General features: G+C 51.8%; 1 protein-coding gene and 1 long non-coding RNA gene across 2 annotated transcripts in view; one reads left to right on the forward strand and one right to left on the reverse strand.

The window, feature by feature from the left end:
* LOC131820885 (uncharacterized) overlaps nt 1-23,116 on the forward strand; it is a 211,335-nt gene that overhangs the window by 33,945 nt on the left and 154,274 nt on the right. The window lies entirely within an intron of this gene.
* On the reverse strand, nt 390-21,216 carry MPP1 (MAGUK p55 scaffold protein 1). The gene is made up of 12 exons (XM_059156734.1): nt 21,020-21,216; nt 12,933-13,076; nt 12,618-12,696; nt 11,823-11,908; nt 10,027-10,095; nt 7,841-8,037; nt 6,397-6,503; nt 5,482-5,562; nt 4,565-4,645; nt 2,601-2,803; nt 2,342-2,416; nt 390-999 (listed from the first exon to the last, which is right to left on the reverse strand). The coding sequence occupies exons 1-12, from the start codon at nt 21,119-21,121 to the stop codon at nt 823-825; spliced, it is 1,401 nt and encodes a 466-aa protein (XP_059012717.1). The 5' UTR covers nt 21,122-21,216; the 3' UTR covers nt 390-822.

Raw genomic sequence — 23,116 nt, forward strand, 5'->3', positions numbered from 1 at the left:
GCGGCCGGCTGCTGGGTGAGTGGTGCAGTGGAGCCATTTCCCCCTGCGTACAGATTAATTTGAGCAGCTGATCATGGGGCTGCTCTGGAAACCATGTCTGGAGAATGAAGAGAAAACTAAGGAATGGCTGCCAGGAAAAGAATGGACTGATGCACACCTTTGCGGGCCACCTTGTGTGACAGGTCACATGTCTGCTCTGGTCCACACGCAGCACCACATGGTGCCCTGCCCTGCATGCGCCCTCACAGGAGCTCGGGGTGCCTTGGCCTCTGTGTGCTTGAGGGCGACCTCCGAATCCAGGAGAGGCAACTGGTGGATGCCGTCCTGGGGGGCTCACGGGTGGTGCCCTTTCTCTCTCCAGGGACCCAGAGATTGACAAAGTCTCAGCATTTTAACACAGCAACGTTTTTATTGCTTTGGAGGGTTTCCCTAGAGCAGACATAGTACTGCACAGCCGCTGCAGTTTGGCATGTTAGAAAGTCGAGGTTACAGATGCTGAGACACGGGAGAGGCCCAGTGATTGCAGGTGGAGGAGCAGAGGCTTTAAGGAATGAGGCCCTTTCCTCTGATTAGCAGTTGCATTTTGATAGTACTATGGGCTTCAGATTCCTAGAAGCCCGGTCAATGGGGCTCCGTCTCTCAGGAAAATCAGAGCCCAGCCAAGAAACTTGAGCAAGACTGACCCCCACCGGCCTAGGTAGAACAACTGCAGAGCGCTGGGAACGGACAAAGCAGGTGTAGAGTCCCTGCTTGCGTGAAAGCAAGGAGAGTGGAGCAGACCTCTAGGGACAGGCACGGAGCAGGTGCCCCTTTCCCGCGAGCTTAGTAAACCCAGGAGACAGGCACCCACTGTGGAGATGTGCACGCCTGGTCAAAGGCTTCTTGCAGTTTCTTGAGGGTCTCGTCAACGCCGTTGTTGACCAGCGAGAGGTCGAAGTAGTGTGCGTACCGGCCGCGGATGGCTTCCGAGTCCTTCTGCAGCTGCTGCAGCGCTTCCGTCTGCAAAGACACGACACGCGGGGCTGGAGTGGGCTCCCGGCATGGCGGCCCCACAGGCTGTGGATGGGCTGTGAGGGATGTCGCTTGTGGGGACCCCTGCCTGGCTCAGAGTCCCAGGCCTCACGACTCCAGCCCCGGAGGCCTCCGCTGAGAGTGGCTACCAGCAGGCCGGAGAGACCAGAACACCGCAGTCCATACGGGCTCTCGAACGAGGCCATACCGGAGCCCAGCAGGGACTCGAACAGCGTCTTGCCATTGCTGCTGCCACTGTGGTGGCCATTCTAGGACAAGGGCAGGGTGACTTATGACCCCAGCCCTCTTTCTAGAACCCTGAACGACTGGCCAGGAAAAGACATAACTCCATAAAAGCATCTACATTGCAAGAAGTGCCCCAAGCTGTGTTGAATGAGGAGCAATGCTTACGCCCGTCACAGAGGGCGATAGCCGAATCTGAGTTCCTGGAAAGTGGTGGGAGAAAGACTAATGAGCCAAGAGCAAAATGAGCTAAGGACAGGACCAGGCAGTTGGCAGGAGAGATACAAATGGCCCTCAGCAGTCGGGAGGACACGCAAGCCCTTAGCGGTGACAGAGGAAAGTAGTGAGGCTCCGTTTCCCCAGACCCGTCAAACCAGTAACCAGTAACACGCTCCCGCACAGGGGAATAAGCGCCCTCCCAGCGAGCTCTCAGTCCCCATCGCAAGCACCTGGCAACCCTGCCACATACACTGGCCACGGCGTACAACAGTATCCAGGACGGCCGGGTGGGACTGGTGACAGAACGGTCCTGCCACGTGTGCACAGGGGATGCCACGCGGCCACGAAGGCTGAAGCGGCTCAACCACACGGATAAGGAGCGCTCCACTGTGTTCAACAACAGTGCGGACAGGAACTCCAAGGCGTGCTGAGCAGGGGCAGCCCTCTCGGTAAATCTCGGGTCTCCTGGCTCTTCCTCTCTCCCCACAGCCACGCTACACCCCTGGCGGTATGGGGGCTTCAGCCATTTCTGTTCTTCCCACTGAAGCCCACGTTGCACCAGCGTCAGCACCTGCCAAAGTGCCCATTTCTGCCCCTGGACCCCCAGCACCTGTGGACCTCGGACTGTTCCTGATTTATTCTGTGCATGAGCTGGCACGGATGCTGGCCTACCAAGCAGTTTAGGAAGTGTCTTCCAAGTAAAGCAAATGAGCCCCATGCCCTTTGGCTTCTTGGTCTTGCAGGAAGAAGGGCAGCAATAGCCAGGAGGCTCAGGGGAGCTCTGGTCACAGGCTGAGCTCTGGACTCATGTCCCAGTCCTGGTGAACCCAAGGAACCTCCACCCGCCCTGCGGACCCCGGCTTCCCACCTGAGCGCCCTGGTCAGTAGGTGCGATGAACACGATGAATGGTGAGAGTTCCGCCGTGCGGACAATCTTCAGGGTCTAGAAGAAGAGGAAGGGCCGGAGTTAGCCACCCTGATGACTTCCTCCTGTTACATATCTCTGAGCATCACCAAGCCCAGTGCTGTTTCCATCCTTCCCAGTACAACTGTTCTGGGTTTAGAGAATTCCACCAAAACCACGTGCACCAAACCTCATCTGTGCCCGCCTTGCCAGGCCTCCCCACCTGGGGCTCAATGTCAAGGATGGCGATCTTGTCCTGCTCGTGAATCTGGTGCACGGTTTCAAATTTGGTGCCAAACATGTTGCCCTGGTAGCTGCCGAACTCCAGGAACGCATTGGCGGAGATGCTCCTGGCCATCTCTTCGGCAGAGATGAAGTGGTATTCCTTCCCGTCTTCCTCATTCTTCTTGGGCGGCCGTGTCGTGTCTACACAAGAAGCCAAATGCCCGATGAAACTGGGGGTCCTCACCGTCCCCTAGGGCCTTGGCCCATGGCTTCTGTTCATGAATCCCAGCTGCCTTCGGTGCACAGGATCCCGCAGAGCAGGAAACGCCCTGTCTATCTAGAAGGTACTGGACCTTCAAGCGGCAAAGCCCAATGTACAAAATTCCTATCCCTTTTCCTATATGAAGTTACATACCTCTTAAACCACCAACCCCAGGAATATGAGAGCTCAGAACTAGAGAAAGGACAGCTGATTATATATATTTTAAAATATTTTATGTATTTGTTAGAGTGAGAGTGCACAAGGCAGGGGAGCGGCAGGCAGAGAGGGAGGGAGAAGCAGGCTTCCCCCTGAGCAGGGAGCCTGACATGGGACTGGATCCCAGGACCCTGGGATTCTGACCTGAGCTGAAGGCAGGTCCCCAACTGACTGAGCCGCCCAGGTGCCCCTGATTATATATTTAAAGCATATCTATGGGCTATGGTTAGGATTTCTTGAAAGCGTATGTAAAATTTCCTTTTTATAGTGTGGAAAGAAGAGTACTTTGGTTTGGTTTAAACTCATTTTGTTAAATGTCGGAACATTCTTTAGTCATAACATTTACTATTATTCATATAGACTGTCCTCTAAAACGTGCTCCACATATCACGGCTTGCAACCCAACCCCTAGCACCTGTCTCCAGTGGATGCATCCTGTTCGTCTCTCAATCCACAAGTGCTCAGGCCTCTCTCTTCCCATCTCCTAAAACAAAAACTCTTCTTTACTGGCTATTTCTACTTTCAAACTTTCCCACTCATTCCTCAACCTAGGGCCGTCTGCTTTCTGCCTGTGGCATGTTACTTATCCCTAAAGCCAAAATACAGAAGCAAGGAGTAAAAAAATACTAATAGCAGATTCAGAATTTAGTTTTCAGCCTGGATGGCTCAGTGGGTTAACCCTCTGCCTTCGGCTCAGGTCATGATCCCAGGGGCCTGGGTTTGAGCCCCACACTGGGCTCCCTGCTCAGCCGGGAGTCGGCTTCTCTCTCTACCCCTTCCCCCTGTTCGTGATCTCTCTCTCTCTCTCTCTCTCAAACACTCTCTCTCAAATAAATATATAAAATCTTAAAAACAAACAAACAAACAGAGAATCCCGTTTCCTACTCTGATAAGCACAATCAGACTATGCAGATTCTGGGAATGCAAGGCCTCGGATTCCTAACCCTAACCTCTAACCCTAACCTGACCACTGGCCTGATTGTTCTATTGAGGACGACTGCCCAGACTGTGCCTTTCCTGAGCGCTGCTGTGATTCAGAAGACATTTCTGGAAAATCAGAGGCAGCCTAGATGTCAAGCAGTGGTGTATAGCTATAGCCACTCAGAGGACTAGGATTTAGGCACATGATAAAATGTTGGTAATATAAAGTAACATGAACAAAGTAAGAACTTTTTAAAGATTGTATCTGTAAGGAATGTCTGCACCCAACAAAGGTCTTGAACCTGCAACCCAGAGATCCAGAGCTATACGTGCCATCAACCGAGCCAGCCAGGCAGCACAGCAGTGCTGCTTGCTTGCTTAGAGCTGGACGACAGCATCTTCACCAGCCTCTGCTATGCAGGCGAACAGCACAGAGAACAGCAACACAGCAGTTACGTACACACACTTGCATCCTTCCCAGCTGTGCTCTGTTTTTATCATTAATCATGTACGATAAAGTCGCACACAGATAAGGGCACTCGGAGGACCCCAGAGTTACTCACATGGGGCAGGGTACGCGAACTTGTCTGGGTTCTGGCTGAGTAGGGCATTCTTAATGTGGCTGCGGCCAACGCCACTGGCTCCTGTGGACGGAGAAAAGAAAGGCTTGAAGATGGGAACCAGGCTACTGTTGTCATCAAGGCTTCCATTTCTTTCCCCAGAGACAAAGGCAGGGACAGGCTTCAAAAAGGGACGTGGGTGACAGTGAGCTGGTGTGGCTTCCAATTTTAGTATATGTGCTGCCGAAGCGAGCACTGGTGTGGCTTCCAGACTGAGGTCAGGGAGGGGCCAGCATGGTCTGGGGCTCTAAGCCCTTTGTCCCAGTTGGGAGAGGAGGCTCTAAGGGCCGAGGATCAGGACTCAGAACGTAACTGTTGTTTCCAGAGCAGCAGCTAACACACGGGATTTTCTTCTCTTTTATCAAGATACTTGCTTTACTGAACTCTCTGAAATTAGTGGAACTCATTTTTTGGGAAGATTTCATTTATTTGACAGAGAGAGAGAGAAGGCGCAAGCGGGGGGAGCAGCAGGCAGAAGGAGAAGCAGGCTCCCCGCTGAATGGGGAACCCGATGCGGGACTCGATCCCAGGACCCCGGGACCATGACCTGAGCTGAAGGCAGATGCTGCACTGACTGAGCTGCCCAGACATCCCAGTGGAACTGAATTTAAAGGAGCGTTTTTCCTGGGAATTTCTCCGGAGCTGTAACGGAGTTCCTCGAAGCAACTAATGTTGCAAGCTGGGGAGGGGGTTAAACCCACCGCAACTACTTAGCTGCCGCACCACTTAGGAGGCTAAACCCTGAGGGCACAGCTGTGAGGACTCGGAGCCCGAGACTGGAGCCCCTTTCCCTCTTCGCATCCTCCCTGCCTTCCTGGACGAATGGACCGAACCAGCCACGCGACAGCCGGAGAAGTTACCAATCAGCACCAGGGTCTTCCTCTTGAACGCAGGGAGCCGGACAACCTCCTCATAGGAAACAACATCCAGCTGGTCAAAAACTGGGGACAAAGAAGGCCAAGCGATGTGCCCAGGCACAGCCAAGAAGGTCGTGGCAGGGGCACATGGGCCTGGACTTGCGGTGACCTGGCTGTATCTCGGTGTCAGAAGGCAACCTCTGGTAGGCGACAGCTACAAGAGCCTTAAGTGCCCCCCGCTGTCTTCATGTAAGCTGGCCAGGGGATGGAGGGGACAGCTGGGACACTGCCGCATGGCCGCCGTCAGCAGGGACAAGACGGAGGCCGGGCCGGCTGAGCACATGCTTACATGCCGCACACACTCCCCCGGCTCCGCGTACGACCGTCTGGGGATTCCTCAGATGCTCACCCCTCGAACCCTCTGGAGCCCCCCGCACGTCTGCCCGGCCTGTGTCCCCGACCCGCCCGGCGGACACAGCCACACAAGGAAAGCCGACGGCTAGGGCAGGAGCTGGACGGCGGCCGAGAGCTGGACGGCGGCCGAGTACTTGACCTGCTGAAGCCATTTACAGTTGCTGTGTATTTCTATTACCTTCCACGGTAGGTAAAAAAACAAAATCACTATTAGTTCTTGGGAAAACACGCCTTTCTCTGGGGCTGCTCAGATCATGAGCTGGTCATGTTGATGGCACGGACACACTGAGAAAGTTCTGGAAGGCTGTGCGGCTGACTACCTGAGGAGTGAGGAGTGCGCGGCTGGGAGCAGACCAGTAGCTTTCCTTCCCGTGTACTGGGAAGACGAATGTTGTCATGAACGGAAAGCAGAGGACACGGCCTGCTCTCCGCGGCGACGGTCCCCCTCACGCGACACCGTCCCCCGAACCGCCATGCAGCAGAGGGGGTGCCCGGGAAACTTACTTGAGCTGTGCTTGGCCAGATACTTGTCTTTGTACTTCTTCTTCTTCCCGAACGGGCTGCAGCTGGGGGCTTCACTGGGCGCGGACTGAGCCACACTTGCCACCCGCCTGGCAGGACAAGATGACCCAGAACGTCAGGGGAGCCTCAGCGCAAAAGCCTAGGCTGCCCACCTGCGCCCGAACCCTCCGGACCAGGGACGCCCGCGGGGCCAGATGTCAGCTCCAGGAGTTCAAGCCCCAGGTTAGGAGGTGAGATCACTTAATAATAAAATCTTGCAAACTGAATGACCTCCAGACCAATCTGCCAAAACGACTTTGACCCTCCCATCTCTTACAGCCCTCAGCGGGTGTCTTATCCCGGCCCCTCCCCCTAGGAGGGGCCCCTCCTGGCTCTCAGCCTGGCCCTCCCCCCTCCCCGCCATCTCTCTGTGTCTGTTTCTCAGCCTCTCCCCAGTCTCTGGGTCTCTCTCATACGCGCCCCCCCAGTCTCCTGCTCTCAGTGTCCCTGCTGGTCCGGCCTCGGCTGCCCTCTCTCCTGCCCCCCTCCCACCCTCACCCCTTCCCTGGGAGTAGAAGGCTCTGGGTCTGCAATGAGCATGGTTTAGACCAGTACGGAGGAGCCCAGCTCGAACAGTCGGGCTGCACTGAGAAGGATGTGATGGCGGGAGGGGGGTCACTTCATCCTGGACGCATTTCCAATGCCAAGTGTTTGGATGAACTCTCCAGAAAGGCATGGGAGGCGTGTCTGCAGAGCCATTGTGGGAGCTGCAGAGAATGTCTGTGAAAGTGCCTCACGGACCGTCTGGAGCGCGATGAAGCGTGTGCTGCCCACAGACAGGCAGGCCTCAGCAGACCCCACTTACGATACCGATGGCACACGTCGCTGAGCTACAGCGGCCACTGCCAGGCCCTCCTCAGCCTCTTGCCTGTAGTGTTCTTCACACGTGCTGCCTCTGAAAATGGCCCAGAAGCCACAGCCAACCTATTTGGGTCTGTCACCATGAGCACGCAGGGCTGGCACTATATTTCATTTTTGCTCTGATTCCAAATTTAAGAGTTTATTTCTAGATCCTCTCCACCCTCAATGTGGGCCTCGAACTCACAACCCCGAGACCAGGAGCCACACGCTCTACCAACTGGGCCAGCCGGATGCCCTTCCTTTGTTGCTCTAATTGGAAGAGTTTACTTCTGTAGGACACTGGCTGTGGTTTGGATGACTTCCACAGGGTCAGCCCCAGAGATGAGGTCAACCACAATTCAGGGTCCTTTACCTGTACCGGCTTGCGAGCCAAGCCCATAGGCTTGCTGCAGCCCCCACAACCGTCATGCCAGGTAAGGCTGGAGGCTGGCTCGGCCAAGAAACAGAGTAGTGCAGCTAGGTGACCACGTGTGGCGAGCCTGGGTCCCCCGCACTGGCCCACTTCACCCTTACAAAAGCGGCTCACCATTCCTGCAGCTCAGGAGAAGGGATCAATCCTGCGGATTCCTTGGAGGAACCTTCCACCCGCCCCTGCCACCAGTTACTGTCATCTTTGTTGATTATCTTGATGATGTCCCCAGTAACAAACTTCAGTCCTGCCTCCTTGCAAGGGATCAGATGGTCCTTTTTGGGGTCATAGTCAAACTGGGCTCTCATGAACATCTGAAAAGTAAGGACAAAGCAGCTACTATAGGAAATGCATGTTTCCTTGGGAAATCTTTTCATGGTATGTTAAATAAACAATTACGAATGTGTCAAAGGTCTTAAAATATGGATACCCTTTGTCTACAAGATGCCCTTCTAAGCACAAGTTGTCAGTTACGATGTATGGAAAAGTATGTTCACTACAGCATTATTTACAAGACTGCAATATGGGAGTCAAGCTAATTTTCCAAGAATAAGGACTTACCTAAGTACAGTTGTCTACTGATATTACCAGGCCAACTATAAAAATCACTGTGTAAAAGATAGGTAGACATCCTAAAGATGTTTAAAAGGTTCCAAGGAGATATTGTGAACAATTTCACATGAATACACTTGACAAATCCTTTACGAAACACAACTTTCCAAAAGCGACACAAGAAACTGAAAATATGAGCCACTCTATCTCCACGAAAAAGCACTGAGAGCCGTTACGGAACCTCCTCTATCCCTCCCCTGCTCCCAAACACACAGGCCCCACTGGCTCTGACGGCAAATGTCTCCAAATGTAACTAAGAACTAAGAAGAATTAAGGCTCGTCTCAGACAGACACAGGGCGAGATTCTTAGCCAGAATACACAGAAAGCACCTACAAATCAGTAAGAAAATGCCTTGAATGGCTACTTCACAAAGGAGGGCATCCAAGTGGAGAAAAACGTAAAACAAGGAGCTGACTGTAATTAGTCACCAGAGAAATGCAGATTAATGCCACAACGGTCAAAGTGAGGAAAAAGTACTGGCGAGGGTCTGAGGCAAATGAACGAAAAGGAGTTGCCTATGCAACAGCACAGACGCACTGCCGAGCGGCCACGGTGAGGACAGATTCCCTTTACATTCATTCCCCAAGGGGTGACAGCTGTCTTCGACGTGCGAAGTCAGGGTACAGGGGCGCCTAGTCATGTCCCATCTCTGGCCAAGTGAAAGTCACTGTCACCCACGTATACCCAAACTTCAGTTTTAAAAGTTTGTTCAAAGAGAAAACTTTGCCACAATAGCACAAATGACCCGCACTCTCACACACATCCCCTGCCAACGGCCAATCCACACACTCTCCTCCACCAAGGCTGAGCTGTCTGCAGACTGGGCGTGGACCCACTGCTCTGTATGTTACCTCCAATTTCTCACAGAGCAATGTGTACGAGGTAGAGTCTCCACGAATTTTGAGTAAGTGCTCTTAAGACTCTTTGCTCTGGCATTATCAGTGCCTGAGCTATTTATTACTGTTTTTTTTTGTGTGTGTGTTTTTGTTTGTTTGTTTGTTTAAGATTCCATCCATTTACCTGACAGAGACCGAGAGATCACAAGCAGACAGAGGCAGGCAGAGAGAGAGGAGGAAGCAGGCTCCCCACCAAGCAGAGAGCCCGATGGGGGGCTGGATCCCAGGACCCTGAGATCATGACGTGAGCCGAAGGTAGAGGCCTCAACCCACTGAGCCACCCAGGCACCCCTAATTTATTACTGTTTTTAAAAATATTTGCCAGTTTGCAGGGCACATGGGTGGCTCAGTTGGTGAAATGTCTGCCTTCATCCCAGATCATGATCTCAGGGTCCTGGGATTGAGCCCCCCATCATGCTCCCTGTCTAGCGGGGAGTCTGCTTCTCCCTCTGCTCCCTCCCAACTCATGCTCTCTCTAATAAATAAAATCTTAAAAAATATCTGCCAATTTGCTTGGCGTAAAATGATACTGCACACATTTTATGTCTCTCTGCTGACTGGTAAAACTGGCCATTTTTCCATACGTTCAATGTCCATTTGTATTTTTCCTCCTGCGAATTGTCATGTCTCCATTTCCCTCCTTCCTTCCACATCGGTTACTCCTTACAGAGGGAAGGTCTGCCTGTTTTCACCTGCATTCGGAAAGCCCCAGGCAGCTACACTTATGCTATACTGAGAACTTAAAATGAGAATCATTTCATTTCAGTCAAATCTCAATAAATGGCGTCACCTACCTGCAGTGCTGGAAGACGACTTTGCTGGTTGGGAATTACTTTTAATGAGATCATTCCTTTGGTTTCTTTCTATTGAGAAAGGAGAAATAAAACTATAATGGACATATAATAGATGATCTGGGGTTTCATAAAGTCTTATTTTTGCCCTGAAGATCCCCAAAAAGTGTTTTTTTTTTCCAACACCCATCTTTACCATACACCTTGAAACTTTGTAGGACAATTCCTTCTCCAATATCAAAGTCTCATGTGCCCCCATAAGCCAATGGGACAACTTGGAGATGCACAAAGAATAATGAAGAAAAAGCGAATGACTTTGCCTCCTCCCCACACTCAACCCTAAAAGGTTTCCAGACAAACTGAAATGAATCTGGTCCACACATACCCATACTTTTCTCTATGCCAAAGAAAACATTTGCAAATGTTTGTACATAGGTCCATACTCATATGTATTTATTTTTCAAAAATAATTTTTTTAACAAAAAGGGGATTATACTCTGTAGAGCATTCTGTAACATGCTGTCGGTTCAGCTGTACTCCTCGTTACTGGGCATGCTGGTGGTGGCCAGCTTTTTTCACTATCTGCTGCAACAGACATCTTTTTTTTTTTTTTTTTTTAAAGATTTTAATTATTTATTTATTTGAAGCTCTGTCATTAGGCACATGGAGGTTCAGGATTTTTTAAGACTTTATTTATGTGAGAGACAGCAAGATCATACAAGCAGGGGGAGCAGGAGAGGGAGAAGCAGACTCCCTGCTGAGCAGGCAGCTCAAGCCCCTGGGATCATGACCTGAGCCCCCCAGCACCCCAGCAGTGAGCTCCTCATCAGCCCAGGAGGCTGCGGGCACGGGCTTTGATACCGTGTACTTGCATCAGGTTCAAAACGTACCCGGGTGCTTCCTCTGATCAGTGAGGAAGAGATACTGAAACCCTGGACGAAAATAGGGGATTTCTTTTTTTCCTCCCTACGGTTTTTGCCTCAAGTCTTTTGAGGCTCTGTCCTTGGGTACACAATGTATAGGACTTGGGTTGTTTCTAAAGATAAATGTGGCCCGTCACCTCATTTAGTTGTCATTGTTGTCCATTGTTCTTTTAGGTAGACTGTGCACCTAACGTGGGGCTCAGACTCCATAGTCCGAGATTAAGTTACCCGCTCCTCCAATGGAGCCAGCCAGGTACCACATGAGGCCTTTTCATGAGAGCAGATCCCAGCTCTCTGGTTCAACAGCCCTGGTCACTGCTGAGTGCCTGACGGGTGTCTCCTGCGGGCAGTGGCCAACCACACCCGACCGCCCCAGGTGGGGTCTGCTTCGGTTGTCTGAAGTAAGCTCTTGCTCAGCATGGGGCTCAAACTCACAACCCCAAGATCAAGAGTCATGGCTCTTCTGACTGAGCCAGCCAGACACCCCTCACCTTTGCATTTATTATAATCTCCCGTCTACTCTCCATAACCGATCTGTGCAGAGGGACTTCTACCTGCAGTTTGCAGATGACAGAGAAATGACTTCACCTGTTTGTAAGGCTAGACCCAAGGACGGCCGGGTTTCAGAGCTGCCAATAAAGACCAACGCTTTCTGACACCCAGTCCAGTGTCCTTCCTAGGGAGATACTCTGGGCCATTTGCCTTGTTTTAGAAATGTACTAGATGAAAGTAGAGAACGGCCGCTTCCTGCACAGAACAGAGATTAGCGGTGGGAAGAGTCCCCTTGGTGAGGTACAAAGACTTGATGGGAAAACACTGCCCACTGACACCAATGTGTATCCACACCTCTCAAACACAAAAGCAGAAAATACCCACCATTGCCTTCTGTAGCTGATCGACTGAGTGGTTAGTCACGTTGGTGCCGTTGATCTCCAGGATCTCATCCCCGACGTGAAGGGAGCCTGCGCGAAATGAAGACTCCGTCGGCAAAGAGCACGACAAGACACCACAGGGAAGTGGGCATGACCCAGAGCACGTTACATGACCGCGGGAGGAGGGGATGGCTCTTCTGAGCCCCTGAGGGATGTGCCAAGGCAAGTACTTGACAAAAGCACTGTGTCCTTGGCAAGTGTCACGTTGCTTTGTCATTTAGCTAAAACCCACAACTGCCACCTAATGGTCACATTAACCAACGGTTAGAGTCTATGTGCGGAGCAGTTACCAGTATCTGCGTCGCCCTGGGTAGAAAACAAAGTCAGGACCGAAGAGGGCAGGGCTCAGAGGCTGGCACAAGTCGGGATGCAAGCAGCGACGACCACGGCCACTGAGACATATCCCCCCCCGCCCCACCACACAGAGATTTTACCAAACGATGCATCGGAAAACCGACGGCCCCTTCATGTGAAGGAGAGACAACCGGTACTTGTAATGCTTTGTTAAATGTGTATCTTCCCTTCAACTGTTAGCGCTGGGAAGTCGAGACGGTCCGGGTCCCAGTCACGCGTCCGGGCTGGCGCAGAGGCTGTACTGTCACCGCTCAGACCTTGGCCACGGACCCCGGCAGGCCTGACCCCCAGCGCACAGAGATGCCCTGGTCACGAGGGCGACCCTCGCGTCCCACGCCACTCGACGGGGCCATCGGGGGAGGCACAGCCCCGGAGCCCCGGATACCTTGTCTGTGGATCATGCCACCGTGAAGGATCCGCGCCACCGTGCACGACTGCTTCTCGTTCAGCTTCAGCGTGATGCCCTGTGTGAGGACAAAGCACGGCACACGTTATTTTCGGCTCCTTCTTGGGTTATCTTCAGGACGGCTGAAGGGGCTTCTTCGGAGAAAGAAAGACTTTTCATGGGTACTTGGGGTTCGCAATGGGAAGAGGCATGAGAGCTGCCAGGAGGAGCGCGCCGGGGGAGGGCTCGGAGCCTGGGGATGCGGGGACTCGGGCGGGTGAAGAAGCGGGGTGGTAGGGCATGACAAGGGATTACCATGGGCTCTTCCGTGACCTTCTCGAACTGTATGAGTCGCACCTTCCGCACCTCCTGCCCTTTGGCCTGGGTCGGGCTACCTGGGGCAGCGGAGCCATTGGTGTACATGTCCTCGGTCACCGCATTTGCCTGGTGCGCCACAGCCTGGCAGGTCCAAACAACAAAGCAACGGGTAAGGGAGCAGCAGAGGCCTGCCATCAGTCTGCAATCTAGAAGGCTCGGAAAACCAAAGCTTATTTCACAAGTTTGGCATCTAAACCAATGGGAGCTACTTATTAAATGTTATCCAACGTGTCTATCCAGTCTGCTACAAACGGGAAGAGAATTAGGCATGTAGGATCAGCCCCTGGCCCAGGATGATGACAATACCACTGAACCCCGACCCTAGCCCAAGATGACCTCTCCACCAGGACCCTTTTCTCCCAACCTTCCACAGACATGCACAGCCACGTGCCATGTGCACCAAAAGATGTGGACACGGATGTCATCACAGCACTATGCTGTAGAAGAAAATACCACGAAATTTAATAATTGGAACCATTTGAACATAATCTGAAGACACCATGCTCCTTAACCCATAAATGCTTCTGTGTGTTTTCTAAGAACAAAAAGTTTCTCAAAAATGAAAATTTAGCATTTTTTAGAAGATTCTATTTATTTATGACAGAAATAGAGAGAGAGCACAAACAGGCACAGTGGCAGGCTGAGGGAGAGGGAGAAGCAGACTCCCCACCAAGCAGGGAGCTAGATTCAGGACTCTAACCCAGAACCCTGGGATCACAACCTGAGGTGAAGGCAGACGCCCAACCAACTGAGCCACCCAGGTGCCCCCCAAATTTAGCATTGATACAATACTATATCTGGTCCCCAGTTTCTCTACAAATTTTATCAAGTATCCCAATAACATCCTTTGTAGCTATATATATTCTTTCCCAGAGCAGCATCCAGGATCATGCAATGCATTCAGTTTTCACATCTCTTTAGCCTCCCTTAATCTGGAAAATCTCCTCGGCCTTTCTTTTTCATGACCTTGACGTTTTTGTCAAGGTCTACTATTTTGTAGATTCTCAATTTGGGTTTGCCCCATGTTTTGTCATGATTAGGTTGAGGTTGTACATTTTTGGTAGGAAGCCCACAGAAGTGATGTTGTCTCTGTCTCCTTTGCTGGTTCTTCCTGTTTCTAGTCCATTAATGTGGAAGTGGCCCGAGCTTGTGGTAAGAGCTAGTACAGTGGGGAAGGTCAAGTGGAAATCTCTGAATGCCTCCGCCACGCACCCCAGATAAAACAGTAAGTCACAAACAATATGGCCAACCAGAGGAGGCAGAACAGGCCTGAGCTTGGTTTATGGAAGAGCAAGTTCGGTATCTGTGTACAAGCTCAACTAAACTCCAGCCACACCCGGGGTAGGGGCCTCAGAAACAAGGGGGTCACTGCAGCAGGTGGCTGTGGGGCATCCAGACTGCGAAACACTTTTCGGTGACAACAAGGAGCAAACTATTAACAAACACAACAGCTTGGGATGGGTCTCGAAGGCACTCTGAGGCGTGAGAAAAGTCAACCTCCAAAGGCTGTGTATTCTCAGACTCACAAAATTATAGAAATGGAGAACAAATTAGTGGTTGCCAAGGACTGGGGATGGTAGGAACGATGGGCCACAGGGCTGTCCAGGGGTGAGACCACAGAGGTCTTTGTGGCGCTGGAGTGTGGCATTTATACACATGTGCCCATGACACAGTGGCACCAAAGCACACTCACACGCTGTACTGGTGTCAAGCGTGCGGCCTGGTACGGTGTGATGGCGTGACGACTGAGGCCCCACAGACGGAACTGAACTTGTCTGCAAAACACACCTGGCGGCACGGCCGAAAGCAGCCATTGTCTGCAGCCCAACTACAGCCCAGATGGCGTGCTGCCAAAGAATGGCTGCCAACAAGACACGCTGGAGAGCTCGGCTTTCAGGAAAGTAAGAGGCCACGACACACAGTGACCAAACAGTTCTTGAAAGCACGGCCCACGCTGCCCCAGGACCACGTGGCTGATGCTCTTCAAAGCGAAGCAGCTACGGGGTGTGAGTTTGTACACGTCCCATGAGTAGACTCAGGAAAGCACAGGAGAGGTAGAGTCCCGCTGCAAGGGAGACCTCCTCTTCTCAAACTGGCCACCTGCGCGCTCTGGGCGCTCTGACCGTCTATCTGCACGTGTTCTGGAAGGACGACTCCAGGGACACTGACCGTGTGACTGCTGCTCCAAGACGATGGGTGTTAAGTGTCACATTTCTGGCCTCAGAGCAGGAAATCCAACTCGGGACTGTCCTGGGCCCTCACTTACGAATGTCTCACCACCAACAACTGTGGGGCTGAGAAAGCTGCGCGCCCCACCTGGGCCGGAGGCACTGCCGTTGTGGTCGTGTGCGCTAATGCCCGGTACCACCAAGTCGGGCCCGGCGGCTGCTTTCCTCCCCCCACACTGTAATGCTCTGGCAGTAAGCCACTGACAATGATTCGCTCAAGCTTCCAGCCTTGGCGGGACCCTGCAGCATGTGCCCCACAGTGAGAGATTACAAAGTCTCAGTCCACAGAGCACAAAGTGACCCTTGGAAGGGGAAGAAGCCTATGCGATAGTGAACTTGGAACAGGCAGATAATGGCCACACTCACCCCATGTTCCTCTTACTCAGCTGTATTGCAAAGACTGTTTTTACCACGTCAGCCTTTAAAGTAAGGACTCAGCAAAGCTCACCAGAGGCAGAATACATTCCAGTCGCCAAAGTTCAAGAGCTGCTATCCCCGAGGTTTGTCTTTTGAATGTGCTTACCCGTCTAGGTGTTCCCCGTGGTGGCGGAGTCACCGTGACACTCACTTAGCAGCTGCGAACTATGAGTAAGAGAAATGGAAATCTCCAAAGTGCTAACTCAAGAACTCACTGGCCATAGCAAGGCTTCTGAAAGCAAACTTGGCTTTGAGCAGCTCAATCTTACCGAGCCAGTGCGCACTCCCCAGGGTCTGGTGGGCTTCAGGGAAGTGTCCCCGTATGGCTCCTCAATCTCATGGGGCAAATGCCTTCAACACGCCCCCTGTATCTCCTCATGATAGATGACTGTGGGATCAAGGTTACACATATGTGTACTGACCCTTGACGTCTGTGTCCACACACACACACACACACACATATACACACACACACAGCCAAGGTGATTCCCTGCTCCAGTCTGTGGGTCTGTGACCACATGAAGTGCCGGAGTCTTCACATAGTGACGTCCTGCAGTCTCCCCTTCCGCAGCTCATTACTGTAAGGGGAAGTCATTAATTCCTTCTTTCATTCATGCAACATAAATGATAAATTGAAAGATAGTGTCCATCAAGTTTAAGGTAATCTTAGATCGTAAGTGCTCAAAGGACACGGAACATGGTTTTCAGCTTTCCTCAGAACTAGCAAATGGAGCTCCACAAAGGATTTCTGACTGGTGAGGACGGCGGTGCCTGCAGGGGAACAAAGAGGAGAGGTGGGCAGAAGGGCAGACAGGAGTTGCGACACAGAGCCAAGTTTTGCCTCAGGACCTTGCATTCCAAGCTTCTTGCTACGCAGCCGGCCACAATGAGCTTAGGAGAAAGGGGAAGGCGCTTGCCTTCTGCTGGGGACTCTAAACTTGTCCATCTTTGGGCTGACCGCATACCAGGCATCTGTCCTGGTCCCTGATCTGCCCTAACTTGTCTGTTTGCACAGCTGGCGATGCATTCCACTTGGGGAGATATACACCGGATTGTTCATCCCGTCCAGTTTGTCCCCTTGAGCTGGAACCTAAGTCCTGCACAGGCACCTAGGGCAGGAGCTACTGTGAGTCACGGCCGCCATCGCTACCAGCGCCACGTGACTGACCCAGTAATAAAGGCGGACGTCCTACAGTTCGCTTCAAACTTGAAAATCGCTTCCTCTCCGGGGCTGGGCCCGGAGGTCCCCGAGCCCTGGTGGAGGCAGGGGGGCTCTGGTCGAAGGGGAGACAGTGGGGAGGAAACACGCAGCTCGCTCCAAGAGCCCCTTCTGAGGAAACATCTGCGCCGGGGCTCCCAGGGCCGAGGCCGCGGCTCACAGGAAGCCGGATTTAGAAAGACACGAAAAACAAACTCGGCGTGGGTTGGGGTGTGTGTGTGGGGGAATAAAGCCCGGATTCAGAGCTGGCGACAGCCCGCGTAGGCGGGAACAAACATTTGCTCGACCTGCCGGGGACTCGCCGCCGCCGCCAACAAGGGCAGCGCCCGCGTTGGATTCTGGATAGAACCGCGGAAAACCGAGGGAAAACAGAAAGGAACACGCGAGCGCCTCCACAGCAGATGGCAAGAGCCGGGGCAGAGCCGGGGACAGCAGTTTCGGGCCAGAACGACCTTACAATTGAACGTTAACTGGACGCACTGTTTCTCGGGCACTACATCCGCGGCCAACACACGCCCAAGGTCAAGTCTCTGCAGACCCCCTTCCAACGCGTTATCTACCCAGTGTTCAGAGGCAAAGGCTCCTTCTCCTGCAGGGAAGGTGACTTTGAGCAAAAACCTACGTATGTATGCAGGTACACGTATTGCTTCTATGGGAAGGAAAAGGGAAAAGGGAAGAATCAGACAAGACAATTCTGGTTCCCTAATTCAAAGGTTTTCTTCCCATTTCCCACGCTCAGGGCCCCTCTCCGCAGACTCACTCTTGCCTTCCTACGCCTCCATTTTGAGGAACACTGAAAGGTTTGAGTAATTCCCTGCTTACGGGTGAAATCTCTACACCAAAGAAATGTCAAGCCCGGGGAACATTTGACGGTGTCTCAAGACATGTTTTGACTGTCACAACTGGGGAGGAGTATGTGACTTTCCACCACGAAGAATGATCACACCCAGAGGCCCACAGTCCACGAGAACCTCCACGGCTTCACACATGCAGCTGGGCGGGCCTGGAACGCCAAACCCCAACGACGCCCGACAGTCCGCCAGACACCGGGTCCACAGGCCAAATGCTCGCTACGCCTGCGCCTGCGCACAGTGGGCCGGCAGTGAGCCTGCGCACGACAGTCCACCGCCCACGTGGCGGGACACGGAAAACTGCCCAAGCACCGAGAGCTGGCTGCGAGCTGACGCTTACCTACGGCCTGGCTGTTTTTATTATGTCCTTTCCCAACGTGGGACAGGCCCAAGGAAATGTTGAGACATTCTCAATGCACTACTGCATAGGAAAGTGCTGTTTTGAGCAGGGTGTAGGAGGACTTCCACAACCTAAATGTATTTGCAAAGAATAAGGCCAGAGATGGCTTCTGAGTTTCTCAAATAAAAGAAATATACTTAAATATGGGAGATGGGCTGGCTATACTTCCTATCTGCTGCAAAACTATTTTTAAAGGATTTTATTTATTTCAGAGACACAGTGAGAGACAGTACAAAGCAGACTCACTGCTGGACTAGGATCACGACCTGACCCCAAGGCAGGTACTCAACTACCCTTACAGACTGAAGCACCCAGACGACCCCATACATTTTCAATATTAAATGTAAACTATAGTCAGAAATGAAACTTTCGGGGACACCTGCGTTATTCAGTTGGTGAAGCATCTGCCTTCAACTCAGATCATGATCCCAAAGTCCTGGGATAGAGGCCTGCTTCACACTCCCTGCTCCACGAGGATCCTGCTTTTAACCCTACTGTTACCTCTTCTTGTACTCTCTCTCTCTCCCCCCAGTAAATACATAAATAAATAAAATCTTTTTTAAAAAAGTGAAACCGATATGTTTATAAAAAATAAAAAATTATATTAAAAAAAAAAAGTGAAACTGGGTTTTGACTCTTTAGAACTTTCACAAAAAGCATTCCCCTTAAATGAAGTCTTCAGCTTCATCATTTTCCATCACAGGTTTTCTGGGACAGCAAAATGTGCTGATGCTCTGGGACAGGCAGCTGTTAGCGAGATCTTGAATGTACCAGGGAAGTCCAAGTGTTGGACAAGCATTATCTCCCGTCACCATACGCACAACTCTCCAAGGAGGTACATCTGACAGAGAAGAGAAATCTTGGGCACAAAGAGCCCAGAACCTTGTCTGATACACAGCGAGAGGCAGAGCCCGTGGTGGCAGCAAAGATAAAGAGTCTGAGAGGGAAGGTGAACCTCAAGAAATCAATGGAGACTCTCCCTCCAACGTCCGCACTGTGGCCGATCTAGATGCTACTCTGCTGAAGGATTTAGCACACTTTCTTTCATCTTCTTCAGATCCTTACAAACACCAAACTGGCCAGCCAGCAGCCCATGCTCAATAACTGAGGAGGAACTCAACAGTGCCACCAACCCACAGATGCTAAGGGTGTGCACCACGACAGAACCTTCAAGGGCCGGGCCTCTCTTCCACAGGGCAGGCAGTCTCTCAAGCCCGTCCCTAACAGCAGGCCAGTTTATACAAGGTCTGGTCATTTAGCTGTATGTGGGGTTCTGGCTGTGCTGAGTGGAGGGGGCCTGATAGAAAAGACTGCATACAGTTGGAGTCCATTTATAAGGCAGTCCGAGAAAGGCCAAATGCTCATGTCAAAATTCAGCTTGTTGCCAGGGTGATTTCCAAGTTTCTGGAGGTGGGGTCATGACTATAAGGGACCACCAGGGAACTTTCTGAAAGGTGAAAATGTTTTCTTTCATGACTTGGGTAATGGTTACATGACTGTATGCATATGCGAAGTCTCACTGAACAGACTGCATAAATTTATGAATTACATGTATGTTAATCACACCTCAGTAAAGCTGCCAGAAGTCAATTTCATAAAGAGATTTTATTAAAAAGTTAAGGCTCAGCCAAGTGAACTGATTATAGAGAATGCCTCTGAGGAGCCAGGTGCTTTTAAATCCTGATTCGCTCCCAGTGCACACTTCATTGCGGACCTTCTAGTTCTGTCTGTGTTCCCCACCTGCTCATGCCGGCAGTCAGTCAAGCCTAGAATCCCGCCATCATGGCTGGAAAGCACACGCAGGTGTGAACAGCACGCCGACGCCTATCACCTGTTTCCTTGAGCTCCTGGCCCAGTCTATCGTTCTCCTGTTTGCTTTACCTGTGGGTCTACAGTGTCCTCATCTGTGCAAGTGGAAGCTTACGCTAAATCTCTAATGTCCACCTCTTCAGTCATTTATTGATTCACAGACATTTCTGAGGACTTATTTATTAGACATTTAAAATAAAAACAGTGAGCAGAAATAGCTGTGTCCTGAACCATCCTGCAGTCTAGGAAGGAGAATCAGTCTGACTTCTGGGCCTTGGTCCCTGTGGACAGTGCAGCTGACGCTTGGCTCTCGCTCTCTGTGTCTCTCTTTCTGTCTGTGGACATTTACTCACAGTGCCTGACCACCAGCCCATGATCAAGGCCAGGCTACGCGGAGGGCCTGCTGGGCCCATATTCTGGGTTAGGAGTCACCCAGGGAGGGTGTTGATGATGCACGCCTGTCTACGAGACAACCTTATTTTGAGGGGTGAAATCCACACTCAGAACTGCGAGAGACAATTGCAAAAACGGTCAACATCCTCTCCGGGCATCCTGGGTGATGGAGGTTAACAGCTGTCTACCACCCATTCCAGGAATCACCTCTGGAATCTGGGGAGTGCCTGTCCACCGGACAATACACAGAGGCAGCACAAGGGGCCTTCCTGAAATGCAGAGGGACGCTGAGTGAGCGCTTTGGAGGCCGACCTGGATTTTAACGGCCCTTTCTGTCGACCCCGACACCGCCAGCGACAACAAGCAGGCAGTTTCCTCTTGTGGGATCTGTTCCTAAAAGTCTTTCTCTGACCCTGACTTCCGTCCACGAAGTTTTCCTTGACCTTAAGCAGCACTCTGCACAGGCCGCAGCCTCTCCTAACTTCTACGTCCATGGGGCTCTTGGGGAAAACGACCCCCAGCACTTGCGGCCGTCTACGTCGACCCCGGCAGCCGCCTCGCCCTCTCCTCCGAGGACGCCCCTCCCCCCCCCCCCCCACCCCGGGGCCCTGGCCAGGGAGTCCCGCAGGTGCCGCGGCGGGCGGCGCGGCCTGCAGCCCTGTCCCGGCCCCTCACCCCGCGCCCGGGGAACCGCGGAGCCCTCTCACCTCCGGCCGGCCGCGCTTCTGCAGCAAGTGCTCCAGGTAGAGGTCGGAGAGCGCCGTGCGCATGCTGCCCCCGCCCTCGCCCTCGCTCGCCTTGAGCGTCATCCGGCCGGAGGCTGAACGCGGGGCCGCCGAGCCGCGAGCAGTGCGGAGCCGGGAGTGCGAGAACCCAGGCCTGCGGGGCGGCGGAGGCGGCGGAGGCGGCGCGCGGGGCGGGGCGGAGGCGGAGCACCGTCCTCGCCCCGCCCCTCTGCCCCGCCCCTCGCCCCGCCCTGACCCTGAGGCTGACCCAGAAGGGTTCAGGGGTGTAGCGAAAAGCGCGCTTGCACCGCGGCGGGTTCCCCAGCTCGGCCCATGCTCGCGGCCTACTGCGCGGGGCAGCAGTAAGATGTCTCTTCGACCGCAGGCTTTACCCAGAAATCTCTGCGGGCCCCGAAGGTTGCGAAAATGCCTTTAAGGCTCTTTGGACTGCAGGTACCCTGTGATTTACGTTGCTGTCAGCGAGTCAGTGATGAAAGGCCTGATTGCTCCCAACGGCAAGCTCTTTCTCCTTGTCTCCGGCCACATCTCCTACTGCTAATGCCACAAAAATTTTGAGGGAACAGGGGAAGCCAAGGGAACCTACATTCCTTAGCATCCTAAAGCCTTGGTGGTGGTAGAGCAGGAGTCCTGTTGAGGGAAGGGTTAGGGTTAGGGTGAGGGTTAGTTGGTTTCAGAACAAAACAAACTCTTCCTGCGCTTACAGGGCTCCAGCTGTCCCCACGCACACATCTGATGAAAACCTGGCCTCCTCTACCGCGAGCTAGGAACCTCACAGTGTTATCAGCACTTTGTTCCTCCACATACAATCTTTGGACCTTCCAGCAACTCATAGCCAAAAGGAAAAAGTCCGAGGGCAAGAGTTAGAGCCGCATCGCCCTGTTTTCTCCGAGAGGAGGCTGAGATCCCATGATTGATGGCGCCCTCCCCCACGATGAGCCCAAAGGCACCGTAGAAAGTTGAGAGAGACAGAGACACAGCAGAAAAGGAAAGAAGCAACCCCGGCACAGGGACGCGTTAAGTGAGCAGTAGAACAGAGTACAGAACACGGAAGCACACCGTACAGGTGCAGAACTGCTACGTGATACAGCCAGGAGGGTAGGTGACTCTACAAAGACTTTCATTAAGTGAAGCTGGAAAATGCTTGCTTATTTTGAAAGACATAAAATACGAAACCTTTCCCTGCCATATGCAAAAAAAAACCAAAAAAACAAACAACAAACCCCATCTATTCCAGATGGATTAAGAACTTAAATGTCAAAAATACACTTAAATGTCAAAAAGCTCTTGAAAGAAAACACCAGCAAACAACTTTTTTTTTCAGTGTTCCAAAAGTCATTGTTTATGCACCACTTTTACTTTGGAGGATAGAAAAAGATTCCTTGGGGCACCTGGGTGGCTCAGTCCTTAAGCCTGTGCCTTCTGCTCAGGTCATGATCCCAGGGTCCTGGGATCGAGCCCCACATGGGGCTCCTTGCTGAGCAGGGAGCTTGCTTCTCCCTCTTCCACTCCCCCTGCTTCTGTTCCCTCTCTAGGTGTCTCTCTGTCAAATAAATAAAATCTTTTTTAAAAAAAGAAAAAGTTTTCTTTACAAAACAATGCAGGAAAACCACCGAGTATATGGAATATTGATAAAGTTGGCTTTGTTAACATTAGGAAATCTTACTTACCAAAAGACAAAGTCAAAAGCAAAAAAAAAAAAAAACCACACATGCGTTGGGAGAAAATATTCTTAACATACACAAATGACAAAGGATTCCTGTTATAAATATACAAAGGATTATAAATTACTAAATTTTAAAAGTCCAGTAGAGAAATGGGTAAAAAAATGACTAAATATCTCACATATGGAGAAATAAACATAGGAAGAGATGTTCAACTTCATTAGTGACCAGGGAAATGCAAATCAAGACCACAATGAAATACTACTATAAACCCACCCAGTTATCAAAATTTAAAAAGACTTAAAATATCAACTGTGAGAGACAATGTGAGTCCATATGAGTTCACACATCTACCCTCCTAGCCAGCCATTCTACTCCTACATATATATATCCAAGA

Source organism: Mustela lutreola, chromosome X (genome assembly GCF_030435805.1).
Source record: "Mustela lutreola isolate mMusLut2 chromosome X, mMusLut2.pri, whole genome shotgun sequence".
NCBI classification, from domain to species: Eukaryota; Metazoa; Chordata; class Mammalia; order Carnivora; family Mustelidae; genus Mustela; species Mustela lutreola.